At 42.5% G+C, this 21,885-nt stretch overlaps 1 protein-coding gene across 1 annotated transcript; it reads left to right on the forward strand.

Annotated features, from left to right (window-relative positions):
* The first annotated feature begins 16,683 nt into the window (after positions 1–16,683).
* On the forward strand, positions 16,684–21,487 carry LOC146523968 (uncharacterized). The gene is made up of 3 exons (XM_085135285.1): positions 16,684–18,055; positions 18,155–18,705; positions 21,391–21,487. The coding sequence occupies exons 1-3, from the start codon at positions 17,276–17,278 to the stop codon at positions 21,485–21,487; spliced, it is 1,428 nt and encodes a 475-aa protein (XP_084991411.1). The 5' UTR covers positions 16,684–17,275.
* Positions 21,488–21,885: the final 398 nt, after the last annotated feature.

The following is a 21,885-nucleotide window of genomic DNA, read 5'->3' on the forward strand; positions in this document are numbered from 1 at the left end:
ACTGCTTTGTTAATATTCCATTTTAATAGTCCATAATATTCCTTAGGAAATCAACCAAATATTGTCTCCTCGTACATCATTTCCTTATGAATTATTAAAGTATTCTGATTCTTGTAATTCATCAGGACATCTCGTTTCTTTTTAACAGATGGGAGTTTTAGGGGTTTTGCTCCTTAAGCCAATGTTCAGCAGTCCTTCGGGGAGTTCGAGGATCTGCACACCAGTCTGCAAATAGCAAAACATTTTAAAGGTCATTTCCTAAATCTTTGCCAAATGTCTAATTTTGACAGGAGATGTTGAATATTTGTATAATCATTTCAGCATTGTTTAAATAAATTTATATCAGCGTCGAGGTGAAGTTTTAATAGTTCCAATTTTGGACATATGTTGATGGCAGGAGCCCAGGATTTGGTTTTAACTGCTGACAGCAGACGGCTTGTCCCCTTTAGTTGTCCTATTGTCATGCTGAGCTGGCTGTCATGACACCGAGGCCGAAAGACGCCTGTGGACACTCTGCAGTGATGGAGACGCAGGCAGTTCTGTCATCCAGACACAGACGACTGATCCCGTCCTGATAGCACCCAGGTCGACTATGACAGGAGCCACCACCTTCACTTAACATGCACCTTGTCTGTCCTTTTGCTGTTCAGTGTGCTGTGAAAAGGCAGCAGAGGGAGGGCTCCTCAAGGTCGACCCGAAAAGAAAAAACTAGCAGCAAAAGGCTCCAAAGTCAAACTCAGGATTCCTCAACAGTTTCTGCATCTTTTCTGACACATATTTGTCATATTGCTGAGTAAAATATCAGTACTGCTAGCTCTCAAATGGACAAGCATGGTAGGTTTCTCCAAGCTTATTCTAACTGCATCACCTCAACCATAAAATAAAACTGAAACCTTCTGATATAAAGTAGTAAAAAAAAAAAAGAGAGAGAGATTTCCCCATTGGTGTTGTATGGTGTATGCTTAATCAGATTCTTTGTCTTTGATACTTGTCATGATCATCAGACATCTCCACCATAGTAAAGAAAGCCTAGCGGCCACTGACATGTCAGATTGCAGTTCCACTAATGACCACTTGAGGCTGGCTCCTTCAATCTCTGATGTTAAAACACAAAACATCAGCCATTAAAATAATGTTTTAGAGCCTATTTCTTGCGCTAATTAGCAGATAGCATGTGTCTGTGTGCTGCAGCCATATATACTGGGAGTAATTGGCTGGTCCTTTTGTGCATTTACATTATCAGTAAATGATCAGAACCCAAAAAATTGACCAGAGGTGCCATAACTGAGCTTAGACTTAGCTTGACTTTAGCGGTTGTTGCTGCCATGTAGCAGGTACCTGTATTTGTCAGTTTATAGATGTCGGTTTACTAATAATTTCTCAAACATAGTAACTAAAAAAATTAATGAAATAAAAGGAGGCCAAAACATTAATGCAACAGGCTTCAAACTTCAGTTCGGACTGAAAATATCCACTGATATTGGACAAATACACCCCAGGAGAAGGCTCTGCAGCTGGTGATCAGAATCTCCCAGAATATCACCAGCACCAATGTTGTACCAAGCTTCTGAGATACCAGTGAGGTGTCAGGGCCTAAAGCACATGAAAAAAAACAAAAACAAAAAAGCAACACCCCTGTTCACCCCGCTGCTGTCTGACAAGCAGACGTATCTGCTGTCATCCCACAAGACTTCACAGCAGGTTCTTTCCTCAGGCTGTAAGACAATGAAACCTGTGTACTTAACATGAAAAACAGATTTTTTTTTTAAATTTCTAAATAATTTCTTCCTTTTTTGTTGTTTTTGAGTTGCATAAAGGGACTGCTTCTACAATTTTGTTGTGCAGTCATGTGTTACATAATGATAATAAATCATCTAGAATTGTTTACTCTGATCCAATATTTCCCCAACTGAAAGTCTTCAACCATCAAAAAAGGTTATTATCTAGTCACTAAAATGGATCCATGTTGAAAACAAGGTATTAAACCAGCACCAAGGCTGACAGAGGGGTGGACACAGCTGTTACTGTTTAGGTTTTTGTTTCTTTGTTTTTGTTTGTTAGCTTACTACAATACAATCAGGGATAGGCACGATTTTTGAACACTCAGATAGTCATTAAACTATTCAGAAAAATGCTAATTTATGCAACATTTTGTTTTTACTTATTTATTTATTTGCCCCCAAAACAACTATTTTGCACTTTTTCCATTTGGTAGTATGTAATGCACCACTACAGCCTGAAGGTGGTGGTAATGCACCTACTAGCTATGTGATGAACATCAATAAACAACCAAAATAGTGGAACAAGTTACTAACTGACATTAGATTGATAAAATGTGTCAGATGCGGTGAGGTTAGCTGGTAATGTACAAAAAAGGATAAACAGGCAAAGACAAAAACGGGATCATCAAGTAAATTGCACTAGCTAAAGCTAGCATGCCACATGTTTTCCACAACTGTGCAGTAATTTGAGCCGACCAGGGTGGAGGATGAATAATAGAGGAACAGGTTCCAGTAAAATAGCAGAGATAACAGTCAGTATTGGGAGGAAGTGGCTAAACCAAACATGGAGGGATTGGAGAACAAAAAGCACTGTCGTTGTTTAAATCACTTATATGGACTTATTTGGGATTTATTTATTTTACGATGGATAAAACAAAGGAAATGAATATGACACATGGGATTTGCAAGAAATGTTGTATAAAAGGAAAATATTCTGAGAATACAACCAATATGAAAGCTCATCTCATGGGTTATCATTCCAACTAACATCAGCTGAGGACGATTAAGCTAACATTAAGGCTGCATTTTAAGGCCGATTACGTCACAGTGGCGCGCCGAAGGCTGTCCCAATCCAAAGGCTGCTCGAAATGCGGCCCTCAAATGCGTCCTTCATTTCCCTGAATTTTAAGGACGTGGCGGTGTAGACTTCGTGGCCCAACACATCCCAGAATGCATAGCGCGGCGGTGGGTGTGGATAATTTTGCCGAAAAAAAAAACGGCGGATGAGGGGCGCCCGAAGAGTAAACTTTAAGTAAGTACTGAATATTATGTCACTTATTTATGTGCAAATGTTTAATAACGAAGAACATTAAAACATTCCTGTTGGCCACATGTCGGCAAAGTTATGTGACATTAGTGACGTTTGTACTAACTTGGTTTTACAGCCTTTACTTTAAAATATACGCCGTTCAATAGCTGAGCTTAATCTTACAGAGAATGATCAAAGCTCACGTAGAAACAAACAAACAAATGAACAAAAGATTTTCTCTTTCATTTCTGTCAAACAAAGCTGTATGAAACGTTTCCAGCTGTTAGTATCATGGTTGCTAGGCAACCTGGGCAGCACGACGGAGGCTAGACCGTCCCATTTCACAAGCCTCGCACTTCCGGCCTTAGCGGTCTTTAAGTACGCGGCCCTTGAGGATCGTTGAGGCTGCGTACTTTAAGGCTGCAGACCCTGAATTGGGAAACAGCCAGTCTGCTCAAATGAAAAGCTCACCAACACTGGAAACGCTGAACATGGAAAAACTACATCACACTTCAGCAAATCTATCACCTTTAAAGATTTCTCTCTGCGTACGTAGAAGGGAAGAATAATTGAGGAAAGTTTGAGTACAGCACAAAGGGTTGCATCAGCTTTTCGACATTTTCACTATCACGTTATTATTATTATTATATTATTATTATTATTTAATAGTAAAGTAATCTACTGTGGTATCGCAAGAACTTAGTTGTTTATATAAATATATGGGTATGCATAATAGTTATTATTAATAGATACATACATCCTAAGTTCCTGTTATTCATCTGAAAGAAACAGATAGAATGAGTGTGTTGTTACAATGGTAATGCCAGGAGAGGCAGTATTGGTTCTGTGTCACATTAATGTTTGTAAGAAAGTGGAAGAAGAGAGTGTCCTGTAGGAGGCAGTGAAACGGACGCTGATTTTCTCTCCTGTGTAAGGCTCAGTTATTTTATTTTTATTTTTTGAAGATGCAACATCTACACTTTTACTGTAATACGGGCATTTCATTTTATCATGTGGATGCAATATTGCTGATGGGTTTTATTCACAGGGTTGGTCAGTCGTTCCGTTTGTAGCAAAAAAAACAAAAAAAAAGATCTTAGACATATTCAGTTTGACAAGTTTACCACCTGGAAGATTGCAAAATGTTTAAAGCTGCAGTGATATCACTTTGAGAGCTGAGTATAATGATGATATTGTATTGGGTCTCTCTCTCTCGCACACAACTATGTTTTTTAAAAGTAAAACTCTGTTTCAGTGCTCTTGACAAAGCAACTTTGATTACCAAAATCTACTCTGAGTTGGAAGTTCGTCTCCATACTGTTTCTGTACATCAGACGGGCTCACAGACATTTAAGGAGATTAAAAGCCTGTTATTTCCTGTTTCCAAAGATCAGTCCCAACTTCTTTTAACAAGGAATCTTTGAACGGAACTGTCATACAGAGCAAGTCAGCCCCTGCACTTCTCCAAACAAATTTCTTCAAACTCTTCACAGTGATAAAGGAGTGTGTATCTGTGAGCCCCAAAAAGGCATGAAATGACCATCACATTACTGCAAGCAAACTCTGGAGTATATTCAAAGTGCTCATTGTGCTTCTGTATCTCATGACAGCAGACTTCTGACTACAGCAGTTTTATAACACTCTCAGTGATATCCAGCTGAGATGTTTGTAGGAAATGAGGTTGATATGCGTTAACTGTCTATATGTTGGTACACTGCTAACAATCTCTTTGGGTGTATTTGTTTGGATGTTTTTAGGCAACGTCTTTGATGTTTGAACTTCCTCAACAGAAAATCTAAGTTTCCCAGATGGCAACTCTTTGTTCATTCAGCAGCAGAGGATATTGCTGGTAAGGCTAATCATCATTTTTTATTATCTAATCTTTCTTTTTTTAAATTATTGTTATTGCAAACAAGATAATGTGAGAGTAAAAAAAAGAAAAGAAGGAAAAACAGATATTTATTACAAATGATAAACACATTAAGTTAATTTTTGGTTTCTTATCAGTTTTTGGAAAATACACACTTATTGTCATTGCTGCTGTCTTTAATTATTCCCTAATTTAAGGAAAATAAAACATTTTTTGAGGACATTAATTGAAATGGCGCTTAAGATTTAGGGCTGACGAATACTAAAAGAAAAAAAATCTTATCAGAATTGTCTATATTTTAATATTGGTGATGTTAATATATACATCAAAATATAAATCAAATTTGATTTTCTGTCCAGCTTAGAGGTTTCATTTTACTCCTAAGTGAGATGTGATGATATACGGATATGGATTTTGGTTTAAATATTTAGGCTAGATGCCTATACAGTAGATATAATATAGGTACCTGTGCTAAAAATTCTCTGGTAAAAGTTGAAGTATTGATTAAATTTCTTTACTCAAGTAAAAGTGAAAACATACAGGCTCTGAAATGTACTCAAAGTAAGAAAGTAAACTCTTTTGAAGACCTCTGCTGGAGGTTTCTTCCTGTTAAAACTGAGTTTTTCCTTCCCACTGTTGGGGTCATATGATTGTTGGGGTTTTCTCTGTTGTATTACTGAAGAGTCTGCCTTCAAATAATCAGTTCTGTTGTGAGCGCCAGTGGATTTTCTTTGTATACAAGCTACAATCAGCTGACCTGCAGCTGCTGCTCTGAGGTTCTCTTTATGGAGTACACACAACTGAATTCAACAAGATGTAAGCAGATGTTTCATGAGTTTTCTTAGCTGATGTTCATCCTCTACAATGACAGTATACTGTTTATGCAGTATACCGTCACGTTTTAAGACGGTATAAAGCTGGTATGAAGGTGGAATTAAATGACTGAATCTCAGAATCATCAGCTTAAATTCATTTTCATTCCTGTTACCCTTTATGTAACCCAACTCTGGCCATGAGCACCACTGTCCAACATATTCTTCTTTACATTAAATCCAACACAAAGTAAGTATACCTCAGTTTGTTTTGCAGGACATTTTATGATATGAAGAAAACAAAAACATAACTTTGCAGTGTATACAGATTCAATATCTTATTTAACAAATGATGACTTTTTAAATTTCCAGTTTATCAAATGCACTACTTACCTTTAAATCTAACCTCTCTTCTTCTCTCCTGCCCTGTCTTTCTTATCTTTTGCCATCTCCACGTGAAGTTAGTTCTCATTCTTTTCTCTCTCTCAGAAATACAGCAGCTGAACCTTTAGCCACATACGCAGTTTGTGTGTTTGCTGATATTTGATGAGCTGATAGAAACAGTGCATTTGAAATTTCCTGATACTAAAAAAAGTCACTCCCTTTATGCTCTCTTCTCTTCTGTAAGGCTGAAATGCCGCTACCACAACTTATCACAAATTAACAAAACAAACCAATGAAAAAATGGCCCACTTTAACCTCTATGACACTATAAATAATGCATAAATTATATGGTGTTACCTCTTTCATGTCTTTGGATATGATAATCTTTAGTGATTGATACACCATTAGGATTAGGGATGGGTATCGTTTAGGTTTTATCCGATACCAGTGCCAAACCGGTAGTTTTGAAACGGTGCCGGTGCTTAAACGGTGCTCAAACCGGTGCTTAAAGAATGGAGAACACAAAATTGGTCCAAAAACCTCTCATGTTCAGCTGTTTTTTTTTGTAAAAAGATAACAATGTTAGCCTTTTCTGCAGCTATAGGGCATATATGGCATCACTCTTGGCTGGAAGCAGTGCTTAAACAGTGGAAAAAACAGAAACTTTGTCCAAAAACCTCTCATGTTTAACTGTTTTCCTCTTTTTCTTTGGTCATTTTAGCCTTTTTGGCCAGGGTGAAGGGAGCATCTGCCATCAAACAAGAAGACAGCTGCATGTAACTACGACGGTGTTTGCTAGTTCACCTTACATGCATTAATGTAATAACGTGGTTAGCCTACTCAACGTAAATTACACACCAACAACATTAAGCTACTCACGCAGAGAAGAACGGCTGCTGCTGTATCATCATCCTCATCATTTCTGCTACACTGGCAGGGCTAGGGGCCAGGACTCTACTCTTCGGGTTTTTGGGGGATGTTGCTAACTCCGGGTCCGATAACAGGCAACCCATCCGCAGTAGATGTGCACGGTGTGAGGTCTCGCAGCAAGCTATCAAATACGGCGCATTTCTCGGCTTTTAAAAAAAAAACGCTATGCATCGCCAGGTGTTTCATCGGATTTGAGGTGTTACCTCCTTTGCACAGTATCAGCTTAAAGCACTTGTTGCAGGCTGCTGAGTTTGCATCTTTTGCTGTGAAGTACAGCCAGACTTTGACCGCTTCGCCTTGGGCGTTTTTAATCTGTAGCTCTGCTCTAAAAGAACGTACGTACCTGGACCCGCCTACTATCCTCGGAAACGTAAAATGATTGGCTAGAATCTAAAGTGTATCACAGCTCAGGAAAAAAAAGCACCGAAATGTGCGCTGCTTTTCGGTCTGGTTACTACCGTTTATGACAGAACCGGTGCCATCATGGCACCGGATACCGGTACCCATCCCTAATTAGGATTGCCTTTTATGTGTTGCTTTTCAGGCTCAAACCAGTTTGATGTAATCAGTAGAAAGTACAGATATGTGTTAAAAATAAATACTCAGGTAAAATACAGATACCTGAAAATTCTACTTAAGTACAGTAACAAAGTATTTGTACTTCATTACATTCTATCTCTGTATTTCTGCCTTTATCACTTCTGTCACTGAAAAAGTAGTAACAACAACAGAGCTTGAACCAGAGATGAGACTTAGGAGGTTTACGAGCTGTTATTATTGTGATTCCAGTGTTCACAGAACCAACATTAACCAATGAAATTACCAGTTTCCAACATTGTCAGACACAGATTTACACCCTGTGGAGAACACTAATGTAGCAGGCATGATTATTTACTACAACTTTGACCAAAGAGAAACTAGAACATCCAGCAACAACCGAATCATTGATTTCTAAGTTTTATTCCACTTAAAATCCTTGCAGATACTTGTAGTGTATGAACCAGCCCTGAGTCAAATCCCTGCTGTCTTGTATCAATCAATATGAACATATAGTATCCATCATGTAGCTGACCTACCGTCCATCTGGACACAACAGCTTTCAGACCACAGAGTGTGACCTTGGAGAAAACTAGCAGAGCTAAACATGCAGCAGCATGCATCTTTCTCATTTCCATTCAGGCACCCAGTGAACCCCCCCCAAATGTGTTCAATGTTTCACAAATCATATAGGTCCCCATATTTGGATTTCTCTCTCTACTAGAGCAGGATGCCAGCTTTACACCCAGGCCCTGGTGGATCAGGCCGTTGGCCAGCCAGCCGTCATTAGGAGAATTTACCTCTCACTGCCTGTCGCTGTTGAGTGCAGGACCAGATGTGATGCCCGTCTCCTGGGTTGCTAAACACAGCGAGACGCATCCTGCACGGGGGGAAATAATTCTAGAGAGCAGCTCTATCACCGCCAGGAGGAAACATCATCCAGCTCTTGCCAGCTCAACAGCTCTTAGCCAAAAAGCCAGCTGTTCAGAGAGAAAATCTGAGTGCACAGAAAGAAGAAGTCGTCCTGTGGTTTTTAGGCCAAGAGGGACTCCTCCATAATGCAAACCTCTCAACTGAAGAGCTAGACTACAGAACTGAAGGAGGACCTTCACTGCAATCTGGCTCATGAATTTAAAGTTACTTCAGTAAAACTACAAGGAAAAAACAGATTTCTGCCTTTCTGTTGTTATCTACAAACTCACACTTCACACATTATTACAGCAATCTCCTTTGCGGTTGAGTTTTTCTTCTGTTTCCACTTAATTAACAGTGACACCTATGAACTGATAGGAGAATTTTTAGCTTAGACGCGGCGACAAGTGCGTTGTATTGCTTGTTATCATGTTTATACATATTTTTAGGATGTGCAACTCCAAGTAAGTTTTTGAAAGAAAATTAAACAGGCTTATTTCTCTGGCCTAGGATTAGCCACATTGCTATATTCCTTATAACACCACACCCACTACTGTCTGTCCACTTCTATTATTTATATAGAGCCTGTACAGAAATTAAGATGCGTCTCTTCACTTTGGGACAAGTTAGTCCTTCTTAACCTGTTGAGGATGATAAGCCAAAATAATAGTAGTCATTACAAGCACAAAAAGTCTCAGTCGGTGTGGCTTTGTTTTGAAATGGCATAATTGGGTGTAAACATCTTCATATTCTGGGCAGCTGGCCAACAGGAATATATCACCATTACTGGGGAAAAGGCAGTGCTGCATGAGGGGAGATATTTTCAGGAATGTAGCAATGTACAAGTGTCACATGAATCTGTTTTTTCTTCTTGTTTTTAGTTATACAACACGTTTTAACAAATACAGGTTTCATAAATCATAAAAGTAAACACTGTAAATAACTTTCAATTTGCTGAAATGATGCTAGCAACTTTTCCTGGATCAGATGTTTACTCAGAGTTGTTAATGAGACACTTTGTATACTGAGGGCAGACGTGTTAGCTGAAACCTTTGCGGGTTCACTTGTTATGGTCTAATTTTACCTGGATGTTACTCACAGAGCACTAATCCTGGCTTTTACATGATTTTACGTGATGCAGTTGTTGACAGCAGAGCAGCAGGTAATTTGTGCCTCTAGAAGAATCAGTTTCTGTCTTTGTTAATTAGAATCAAACTCATAAGAAGATTAAGAGTAAGAGATGCTTCTTTTGACCTCACAAAGGCAGTTTATATTTTAATTACATTAAAAAAAATACAGTCATATGCTTCTGGGTCAAAAATATCCACTGGGGCCATTTGGGGTTTCGCAGCTCATGCAGGTTCTCATCAGTGCTTTGTGTTCTGATATTTAAACTCTAGTGATCCAGGTAACTTTAATGTGAGTAAAAGTATCTTCACAACATAAATGGCCACGCTACCTATACCTATTTTTTTACTTGATTTTTTTGTTTGTGGGTGTCTTTGTGGTGCATTTTGCGCCCTTTAAAAGGTAATGGGTATCAATGCAAAATGAAAGTTTACTTCGTTACTGAAAAGAGAGGATTGAGGAATGGCACACACACGTGAAGTTATCTCACACCCACCCTATTCCAGGATTCATTGCCAATCCTGAGCTTGAAGAAGTTTTTTGGAAAAAATGGTGGATGGTTGAGGTGAAGCGGTCCAGAGATAAACTTTTTAAAGTAAGCACTGAGTTTTATCTTACTCAAATATCCAATGGAACAAATGTTAGCATAAGGAAGAAAATTGAAGTTAAATTTACCTAACTTTCAGCCAAGTTATGTGACATTAGTGATATCGCCACTTACTTTGGCTGGTTGGCTATTTAGTTTAGTTTTCTGTCAAAGTTGGGCCGGTTTGTCTTAAACGTTTTAGCAAAAACAAACAAACAAACAAACAAGCAGACAGTTCACTTTTTAAACTAAGTATGTTTACCTGGACCAAACATTTGATCCGTGAACTGTGATAAGGAAACAGACTGACTTAACCATCATGTGCTAAAGTCATATTTACATGAGCTCTCATCCTGTATAGCAGTGTTTCTCAACCTTTAGGAGCCACAGCACATATTTCAGGTTGGAAAAATCACAGGTACATCACCAAACATGACTGTTATATAATGTGTCTTGTCTTCTTCTGTTTTACTGGCAGTTGGCAACCCATTTAATTAGAGCAGGTAGTTGTACTGCCCTCTAGTGGAAGAGAATGTAAATGTTCAGCCACGCCGGTCACTTACAGTACTAATCAGGTGGAACCAGATAATCTTCCACGGCACACCTGATCATTTCTCACGGCACATCTATGTGGTTGAGAAACACCGCTGTATAGAGCAACTAATAATAAGACATGCAGTAAATGCACAATTTTTGGCATGTTTATATCATACAATCTCAGCCTGTCGCCTTTTTGTAAAGCCCAACATTTCTGCAGGATTATATGTTCCCCTTTTTAATTTTATTTTTGTCTCTGATTTGTCTCTGATTGAGGGGCGACCGTGGTTCCGGGGGTTGGGAAGCTCATCTTGTAACCGGAAAGTTGTCGGTTCGATCCCCAGCTTTGTCTATTTTGGTCGTTGTGTCCTTGGATAAGACACTTCACCTACCACCTACTGGTGATGGCCAGAGGGGCCGATGGCAGCCTCGCTTCTGTCAGTCTGCCCCAGGGCAGCTGTGGCTACAACTGTAGCTGCCTCCACCAGTGTGTGAATGTGAGAGTGAATAAATAGTGGAATTGTAAAGCGCTTTGAGGGTCTCGAAAAGCGCTATATAAATGCAATCCATTATTATGATTAAAATATAAAAAATATATACAGGTGATTCTAAGAGCAAATTGTGTTTTCATCTGATTGTTAACAGAGACTTGATAAAGTTTTCGGCTTTTGTTGTTATTCGCCATGGCTGTTTTCCTTCTGCAAGTAGAGTCAGGAGAGACTGAGAAACGCACCGGTGAGAGCTGAGAGGTGAAGGGACAGAGACTTTTCACCCCTGGACAATTTCGGCAGTGTTAGGAAGAGGAGCCAGCAGCAGCTTAGAGATGAAGAGGAGAACAGGGGGATAACAGATATCTGTTCTCTGTAGTTGGGGGACTGGTGGAATCATTTAAAACAATTTCTAGATATTTGTTTCTTGTATTTGCAGAGGTATCTCTAACACAAAACCAAACAGCTGCATATAGAGAATCACAAAAAGAAATTTGTGGTGAATCACTGATGTTTATCCTGCAGGACAGGACAGGGGGAAGGACAAATACAGAAAACCACAGACAACTTGATAATGCTTTCATTTATCCAGAATATATTTAGCTAAATATTGTTCTCATCGAAGTGAAATGGTGTTCCGAGTCCTTGGAACGATGCAGCCCTTGACCTGACAACAGTGTCACCTACAGGAAGCTTTTCTCTGAGGCACTTTGATCTGACACAGCAGACGCAAAGATGGACGTAGCTTCCGGGTTTATAAATTGAAGCCAGCACATAAGTGGCTTAAATCTGCATTCTTTTTTGTGGTCAGCAGGAGGGGACTTCACTTGTTGGAATATACAGCCTATGGTTGGAACCATTTTCAGTGGCCGTATCCCCTCACCCACCTCACCCCTCGTTCCTTTCTCATTCATTTTTGTCTTTATTAGAAATAACTGTTGATGATTGGACAGGAAGGCAGGAAAAGAGAAGGGGGCGGGTAAAGTCTCTGCCCTTGTACAGTTCATTGGTTTCATGCTCTACTAACTGAGCTATGGCGGCAGACCGCAAAGGAACAGTTTGCTTTATGATGGATATGCAAGCCTCTGAAAGAAGGTAGGATCATTTCTTATTTTTCTGTTATGGAAATATGGAAAAAGAACAATACTGAACATAAGTATGCAAAAACAAGGTTGTAACATGCTGAGCTAATTACAGGTGTCCTTTGATTACACTGGTAAATACAGCTAAGACTGATTTGGTCTAATAGTAACACTAATAGTGCTTTTCTGGTTTTAACAAGTACTAAAAGGACCTTTATAGTACAGACTATGTTCACGTATTCAAACACACTCACATTCATTCTGCACACACACCACAAACAGTTGGATGCACTGGGTGTTCCCACCGCTGACCCTGCGCTCCACCTCCTGAGTGCCAGCGACCACATCCCACTGAGCTAAAACATTGCCCACTGTTCTTAAACAAAGCTACTCTGGCTGTCTGTTAATTCACCAGTTTCACCACAGGACAGATCGGAATGGGTTTGTAATGTCTGTAAAATGTGAAGTCTAGTCACTTAGATGATACCTTAACTTTTCATGCAGCACCATTATCAGTTGGGCAGCACTGTTGCCTCACAACAAGAAGGTCCTGCGTTTGATTCCACCACCTTCCTTGTGTTTTTCTGTATGGAGTGCTCTTTGCAGGTTTTTTTCATGCATACCAGCTTTCACCCACAGAATTCCACCCATAGGTATGAATGTGAGTGCGAAGGGTTGTCTGTTTCTCTGTTTTAACCCTGCATCTGGCGATCTGTCCAGGCTGTACCCCACCTCTTGCCCTATACCCTGATAAGGATAAGCAGAAGATGATGGACCATCATCTGTTTACGAAAAAAAAAAACCCTGCAAAACTGACAACATTTAGCACCGTCATGACTTTAGCATGCTGATGTTGAGGCTCCTTGGCTATAGATTCTTGTTACTGACAGACAGCAACACAGCCCTTCTCTGGAGATCTTTTTTGCTCTATTTAATTGGTCTACAAGGTTCAAGCACAGACGTCATGGCCATAATAAATACAATTTTCATATTTCAAACACATCATGAAGGGAATGTGCATACACAAACTAAATGACTGAAGTCTTACTCTCAACCTTCAGAATTACTGAGATCTGGAATGGAGCCCCCGTTGCCACCATTCACATCCTTCCTACTAGTGACAGCTGATAAAATAATACCCATATTATGGATGACACACCAATATTAACAAAATAGGAAAATTCTAGCCTGACACTATAATGGTGTAACTAAAGCAGGAAGTCATAAACTGGCAAAAGGCCTGCCACATTCTGCCCTCTGCAGCTGCATGTGCTGCCATTTGTCACAGAAATTCAAACTGAATTCATTTTGTCACCTCACACACAATCAAACACACGCACGTGTATGGCGCTGACCTTTTAATGCATGTCACTTGCTGGAGAAATGATAAATAACTTTGTCTATCACACTGACACATTTAGCTTATATATATATATATATATATATATATATATATATATATATATATATTGTGCAACACTCAACTTGTGTCTGCTCTGAGATGTATTTCATTCTTGCCTGATTTAATTACATTTAGCAAATGAAAATACTGAAATAAAGTACTGTGCAAAAGTTTTGAGCCACCCCTCATTACTTTACACTTTCCAAAGAAAAGGGGAAGTGTAGCAATTTCTTGAAACATTTGCAGACATAAATGGAAATACAGTTTTTAAGGCATAAACAATTTCTACAATTCAAAAAGCTTGAAAATCTATATTTGGTATGACCGCCTACATCTTCAATATAGCCTGAATTTTCTGAGGCAAACTTTCTTGGTATTTCTTTAAGTAGGGTTCAGGAATATTTCTCCAGGCTTCTTTAAGGACATCCCAAAGCTCTTCTTTGGATGTTGGCTACCTTTTGTTCCATTCTCTGTCAAGATGACCCCACACTGCTTCAATAATGCAGAGGTCTGGCCTCTGAGGAGGCCAATTCATGACTGATAGTATTGTATTGTGTGCTTTTTTTTTTCCAGGCATGCTTTTAACATGCCATGCTGAAAAACTGAGGCTGAGGATAAACTTTGTATATCAGACACTTTCCAGGTGGTATTGTGTTTTTCTTCTTTTCCTGCTTCCTTTAGTGGTCACCAGAGCGAATTATGTGCCTCCATCTCAATGTATCTTTAGCATCCTCTTCTTTCACATCAACGGTCTGCATGTCATAAAGATGGTATTTCATGGTGAAACCAAATCTCACTGCAGTTTTTTGTGTTTATAATTCGATCAATTTTGAGAGCCTTTACCCAAGACCACTGGCTGAAATGCAGCTCCAAACCATAACAGAGCCTCCATCATGTTAAAGAATAGAATAGAATAGAATAGAATAATCCTTTAATTGTCTCACAAGGGGAAATTTGGAAAAAGACAAATATAGAAACAAACAGTACACAGGACACGGAACAGAAACATACACAATTTTTCTTACATATTTACATTAAAGACAATGGTTACTAGGGATGGGTATCGTTTAGGTTTTATCCGATACCGGTGCCAAACCGGTACTTTTGAAACGGTGCCGGTGCTTAAACGGTGCTCAAACCGGTGCTTAAAGAATGGAAAACACAAAAGTGGTCCAAAAACCTCTCATGTTCAGCTGTTTTTTTGTAAAAAGATAACAATGTTAGCCTTTTCTGCAGCTATGGGGCATATATGGTATCACTCTTGGCTGGAAGCAGTGCTTAAACAATGGAAAAAAACACAAACTTTGTCCAAAAACCTCTCATGTTTAACTGTTTTCCACTTTTTCTTTGGTCATTTTAGCCTTTTTGGCCAGGGTGAAGGGAGTATCTGCCATCAAACAAGAAGACAGCCGCATGTAGCTATGATGGTGTTTGCTGTTCACCTTACATGCATTAATGTAATAACGTGGTTAGCCTACTCAACGTAAATTACACACGAACAACATTAAGCTACTCACGCAGAGAAGAACGGCTGCTGCTGCCATCATCATCCGTCATCATTTCTGCTACACTGGCAGGGCTAGGGGCCAGGACTCTCCTCTTCGGGTTTTTGGGGGATGTTGCTAATTCCGGGTCCGATAACAGGCAACCCACAAGCAGTAGATGTGCTCGGTGTGAGGTCTCGCAGCAAGCTATCAAATACGGCGCATTTCTCGGCTTTAAAAAAAACACTATGCGTCGCCAGGTGTTTCATCAGATTTGAGGTGTTACCTCCTTTGACAGTATCACAGTATCACCTTAAAGCACTTGTTGCAGCTGCTGAGTTTGCATCTTTTGCTGTGAAGTACAGCCAGACTTTTGACCGCTTCGCCTTGGACATTTTTAATTTGTAGCTCTGCTCTAAAAGAACGTACGTACCTGGACCCGCCTACTATTCTCGGAAACTTAAAATGATTGGCTAGAATCTAAAGTGTATCATTCCATACCAGTTGGTGGCGGTAATGCACCTTTCAGTTGTTTGCCAACCGCCAATACAAATGTAAGGAAGAAGAAAGTGTATCACAGCTCAGGAAATAAAGCACCGAAATGTGCGCTGCTTTTCGGTCTGGTTACTACCGTTTATGTCAGAACCGGTGCCATGATGGCACCGGATACCGGTACCCATCCCTAATGGTTACTATAAACAGAGAGAACTGTACAGTTATTAAATTAAATAAAAATAATTACAGGTAAGAGGCAAACCAGGTTGTAGTGCGAATTGGTTAATTAACTAACTTATTGCAGTTACAGCATTGATGTAAACATCTATGTTTGTTGGGAGCAGTTCTGATTGTACAGTCTGACAGCTGCAGGGAGGAAGGACCTGCGGAAACGCTCCTTCATGCATCTAGGATGCAGCAGTCTGTCACTGAAGCAGCTCTGCAGTTCTACAAATCACTGCTGTTGTACAAAGATTTTACCAGAACTTTAGATTCACCACTTATTATCAGCACAGTTCTCATGTAATCTGACTTCAGCCTTTTCCTCATGTTTCTCCTTTCCACTAAGACCATTTCTGATGAGGCAAATAGTGGATGGCACAACTTAAGGTTTCAGATGGATCTCTTAGGTTATGTGTCAGGTCTGCTGGATTTTTTTCTTGTACTTAAGAACACGAATTTCAGATACTAATAAGTATCTGAATTTGTCAATTTGTCCATTTTCCTCAAATTTTTTAAGGGCATGCTGCACACCATTCCAAGATATGCCAAGCTTTTGGCTAACTGATTTTCAGAAATCATCTATGCCCATGAAACTGTGCCATCTTTGGCATTTTTGGTGATTCACCTGAAAAAACAGGAAGAAATTATGTGGTTTTGCAACAGTTTGCTACTACCTTAAGATACAGTTTAAAATTGATTATTTGCTGATTATTAGTTGTCTGTTATGGGTAGACAACATCGTTCATTTCTCGAGTCTTGTGCTTGAGTGATTCATAGGTGTTAGGATGCCTGGGTCATTGACCCAGGGTTTTTGAGTTTATTATATTATTTATAATTTCTAGTCTTTGGGTTTTCGTTAGAGTCATGTCTTATGGTTTGTTTCTGTGTAATCCTTGGTTGCTGTCTCCCCTGTCTGCTATATCCCCGTGTCCAGTCTGTGTCTGCCCTGGTCCCACATCTCTGTTCCCTCTGTTGTAGTGCCTGCATGTGAGTCTGTGTCTTTTGTTCAGTCTGTGTTATGTGTTTCCTGTTTTACTTTGAAGGTCTCTGTCTTATCCTAGTGTGTTCAGTTTACGCTTCCTTGTCTCGTCAGTTCTGATTTGCCCCAGCTGTGTTTCCCTCCTGTTGTCCATTCCCTGATTGCTCCCTCTATGTATTTAAGCCCTGTGTTTCAGTTTGTCATTGTCGCGATCTACCGTTTATGTAGCTGTGTGTTTTTCCAGTCCTTCCAGTTTATTTTGATTTTTCCAGTTATGTTATATTTGAGTTGAAGATTAAAGCAGTTTTGAGTTTAAGTTTTGTCTCCGGAGTCTGCACTTTGGGTCCTTCTCCTGCCTGCACGCAGCCATCACATAACAGAAGATCGCAACCGTAACATGGACCCAGCAGACTCCGTGTGGTATCGGCAACCCGCAGTTTCTGCCTTCCTCAAGGAGAGCGTGAGGCAGGAGGCTAAGCATGCCCGGGAGCTCAAGTCACCTTTCTATGGTTCACGTTTGGCTCGGGGAGGGCCCCGCAGCCTCCAAACTGCCATGGCTACGGCCGAGCCGGCGCCTGTGCCTCGGGCGATCAGATTGAGCACGTGCTCATTTTCTCCAGTCGCTACACCTCCGCCTCCACCCCTGGATTACCAGTCCGACAAGAGGGTTAAGCGGCGGAGGAAGAAGGATTACGTGATGCCGGACGTTAGACTCACTCCACTGCAGTCCTTCGCTCTGTTTTTGGGTCTGCCACGTTCTGAGCTTCACAAACTCTCTGCTTCCTCTTCGCAGCCCAGTTCGCCACCTCCCATTTCCCAGAGAAAGCGACGCTCACGCGGTCGCCACTCTGTCTCTGCTGAGCCACTCCCCATGGTGAGGGATAATGACTGTTTTCATTCTGCTCCCTCTGAGCTGGAAAAAGACAATCATGTGCACACTGTAAATTCTGAGACTGTGAAAACTGTTAAGACTGTTAGACGTGGTGGTGGTAGGAAGCTAAGAAACATTTTAGAGGAGTCTGTGTTTGCTGAGCCTGCTCCTTTGCACCGTTGTGTTCCTGCTCCCAGGGCAGCTCGGGCCCAGCATTCCCCTGCACCTGTTTCAGTGCTTCAGGTGAGGGAGGCTGAGGTCCAGCTGGTCCCTGCTCCGGTGTCCAGGCCGGCTGGGCCTCTGCCTGTCGCTGCACCCATGCCAGCTCCTTGGGTGGGGACAGCAGCTGCCCAGCCATTGACGGTGCCTGTCCCGGCTCCCAGTGTGAGGATGACCGGGAACCAGTTAGCTCCGGCACCCGTACCTTCTCCTCGGGTGGGAGTGGCTGGTGTCCGGCAGGTACCTGCACCTGGTTCTGACCTCACTGGAGGCTCAGGTGAGCCCTTCCAGCAGTTTTCTTTAGGCTCTGTAGGCTCAGACAACCTAGCCCAGCCATCTGCTAATCCACCACCTCGCGCACCATTACTACCATTCTTACAAGAGTCAATACATATTAAACTTCTCTCCATAGCTCAGACTTTAGCTCACCTATCGGCTCAGTCACCTGCTCAGTTCCCGCCTCGGTCATTTACTCCACCGCCTGTTCCTGCTGGAGGGTCCGAGGGGCCCGTCCAGCCTTCGTCTGCCTCCGCTGGGGGGTCCGAGGGGCCCGTCCAGCCTCCTGTTCCCGCTGGAGGGTCCGAGGGGCCCGTCCAGCCTCCTGCTCCCGCTGGAGGGTCCGAGGGGCCCGTCCAGCCTTCGTCTGCCTCCGCTGGGGGGTCCGAGGGGCCCGTCCAGCCTCCTGTTCCCGCTGGAGGGTCCGAGGGGCCCGTCCAAACTCCTGTTCCCGCTGGAGGGTCCGGGGAGCCCGTCCAGCCTCCTGCCTCCGCTGGAGGGTCCAAGGGGCCCGTCCAGCCTCCTGCTCCCGCTGGAGGGTCCGAGGGGCCCGTCCAGCCTTCGTCTGCCTCCGCTGGGGGGTCCGAGGGGCCCGTCCAGCCTCCTGTTCCCGCTGGAGGGTCCGAGGGGCCCGTCCAGCCTCCTGTTCCCGCTGGAGGGTCCGGGGAGCCCGTCCAGCCTCCTGCCTCTGCTGGAGGGTCCAAGGGGCCCGTCCAGCCTCCTGCTCCCGCTGGAGGGTCCGAGGGGCCCGTCCAGCCTCCTGCCTCTGCTGGAGGGTCCGAGGGGCCCGTCCAGCCTCCTGCTCCCGCTGGAGGGTCCGAGGGGCCCGTCCAGCCTCCTGCTCCCGCTGGAGGGTCCGAGGGGCCCGTCCAGCCTCCTGCTCCCGCTGGAGGGTCCGAGGGGCCCGTCCAGCGACCTGCGGCTCCCACGCCGTCCCCTGCAGCGCCGCCCTCGTCGGGTCCAGCCTCCGAGTCTTCGGCGTCGCCGGGTCCAGCCTCCGAGTCTTCGCCTTCGGCGTCGCCTGGTCCAGCCTCCGAGTCTTCAGCGTCGCCTGGTCCAGCCTCCGAGTCTTCGCCTTCGGCGTCGCCTGGTCCTGCCTCGCTCTGTCTAGCTTCGTCTGTGCCTGAGGTCCCCATGCCGTCTGGGCCTGCACGTCCTGTCCGGCCTGCTCGTCCTGCTCGTCCTGCACGTCCTGTTCGGCCGCTTTCCGGGCCGATGACTGGACATCATTGCCATCATGGACGGCCCCCTGAACTACGTCGCCACCAGTGCCTCCCGCCCGGCCGGCCTCCTGACCTGCTCTGTCGCCGCCGGTGCCTCCCGCCCGGCCGGCCTCCTGACCTGCTCGGTCGCCGCCGGTGCCTCCCGCCCGGCCGGCCTCCTGACCTGCTCCGTCGCCGCCGGTGCCTCCCACCTGCCAGGCCCCCTGAACTGCCCGGGTTTGGACTGTTGTGCCGTCAGCCTCCGGGCCGGCCTCCTGAACTTTTTCGAGACTGTTGCTGGGCCGCGGTGCTGTTGTTTTGGGCTTTTGCTCCCTGTATTTTTTGTCACTGGCTCCATGTGTTTGTTTCATTTCGGTCCCTCCATCCTGTTCCCCCGCCGCCCACCCTGGTTGGGTTGTTTTTTGTTTTGGTGTTTCGGGTTGGGCTGTCTGGGAGCCAGCCCTTTAGGGGGGGATACTGTTAGGATGCCTGGGTCATTGACCCAGGGTTTTTGAGTTTATTATATTATTTATAATTTCTAGTCTTTGGGTTTTCGTTAGAGTCATGTCTTATGGTTTGTTTCTGTGTAATCCTTGGTTGCTGTCTCCCCTGTCTGCTATATCCCCGTGTCCAGTCTGTGTCTGCCCTGGTCCCACATCTCTGTTCCCTCTGTTGTAGTGCCTGCATGTGAGTCTGTGTCTTTTGTTCAGTCTGTGTTATGTGTTTCCTGTTTTACTTTGAAGGTCTCTGTCTTATCCTAGTGTGTTCAGTTTACGCTTCCTTGTCTCGTCAGTTCTGATTTGCCCCAGCTGTGTTTCCCTCCTGTTGTCCATTCCCTGATTGCTCCCTCTATGTATTTAAGCCCTGTGTTTCAGTTTGTCATTGTCGCGATCTACCGTTTATGTAGCTGTGTGTTTTTCCAGTCCTTCCAGTTTATTTTGATTTTTCCAGTTATGTTATATTTGAGTTGAAGATTAAAGCAGTTTTGAGTTTAAGTTTTGTCTCCGGAGTCTGCACTTTGGGTCCTTCTCCTACCTGCACGCAGCCATCACATAACAATAGGTTAGAGTTACATTTTTACGTGGCTTAACAAATAAAGAAATTCAAAATCCATTTGAAAATGGTCAGGTACAAGGACAGAAAATAAGTGAAAAAGCAGCCTGTGTCACAAACTTTATAAGACTTGGCCTGGAGAATTATTGTACAAGACTACTTTCAAAGATTACCAACAAATCTGGCTTGATGGAAGCAAAATATAAAGACGTCAATACTTTTGCACAGTTCTGTGGGATACAAGTAGAATCTCAAACATGAACTATGAGTATTTTTAATTGTTCTACCTTGGTTTACTTATCATCAAGGCTGAGACAAAGACAGTACAATTAGAACTCACCCATGCGAAGTGTAGTCTTTGATTACATTTTCCCTCTGTCATAAATCCTGTTTGAATGATAACATTTCTGCTTTCCCAAGACTTCCTTTCAAGGCTGTCCGTTTCACTTAGCTGAACAGGACAAACACACTGATGGTGAACTTTGCATCAGCCTTCAGCTACTGATAAAAAAAAGACCTTAGGTTTGTTATCTTTATCAGAACATCACCCTACTGTCTTGTTTAAGTAAACAAAGACTGTCAACACGTAACATGGCAGCTTTCCCATTAGGGATGACCGGGTGGCACAGAATTGGAAATTTACTGTAGACGTCACTCAAAGCTGTTAGTCTTCTTTGCAGTGATTGTGTACTGCAGAAAAAAAGGGGCTGTGGTTCAAGGTTTATTCTCACTCTTTAAAATGGCCATAACAAATACACTAGATGTCAAATCTGTCAATGCTGTGAAGGTTTCAGGCACACAGCATAATCAGCCATTGGACTCTGTGCAGTTGTGCAAAAGTAAACTTTAAAATTTTCAGCACCTCAAGGACTTCTTGTTCATTCTTGACAGCTGTGAAGAAGGGACAGAAGAAGCAGAAGAACGAAGGAAACCAGATAAAGGAGAAGTGAAAAAAGTACAGAAAAGAGTCAGGCAGATAGAAAAATAGACCTTGGAGTGAAATTATTTCTGCTAAGTCCATAGAGCATTCAAAATAGTGCTTATTTATCCTTGGTGCAACACTTCCATTACTAAAGCAAATTATTTAAGCTCCCTTGCCCCTTCCTTTTTGGAAACTTTAATTTAGCTGCCAAACAGCAGGTCTGAACTGCATTTTGGTGTGCAGCTCTATGTCTGAGATGACCATTTTTGAGATAACTGGTCCCAGTAATGTCATGGAGAACAAAGGATTGAAAAAAATGTCTAAAACAGAGCTTCCAAAGTCTGAGCTTTTGGCATATGCATTGTACTAATGTTGACCTTTTATTTGAATGATTTTTTGAACATGTTTATAGATTGTAACAATAATGACAGAAATCATGAAATGTTTGAATTATGATTTCTGTC

The sequence above is a fragment of the Neolamprologus multifasciatus genome, chromosome 2 (genome assembly GCF_963576455.1).
Source record: "Neolamprologus multifasciatus chromosome 2, fNeoMul1.2, whole genome shotgun sequence".
NCBI lineage: Eukaryota > Metazoa > Chordata > Actinopteri > Cichliformes > Cichlidae > Neolamprologus > Neolamprologus multifasciatus.

Excerpts from the sequence above, each read along its gene's own strand:
- LOC146523968 (XM_085135285.1), top strand. The coding sequence starts at position 17,276 with ATGGACCCAGCAGACTCCGTGTGGTATCGGCAACCCGCAGTTTCTGCC. Across the intron at positions 18,056-18,154 it reads GGCCGGCTGGGCCTCTGCCT|TTAGCTCCGGCACCCGTACC; the intron begins GTCGCTGCACCC and ends ACCGGGAACCAG. Across the intron at positions 18,706-21,390 it reads ACTCCTGTTCCCGCTGGAGG|CTGTGAAGAAGGGACAGAAG; the intron begins GTCCGGGGAGCC and ends CATTCTTGACAG.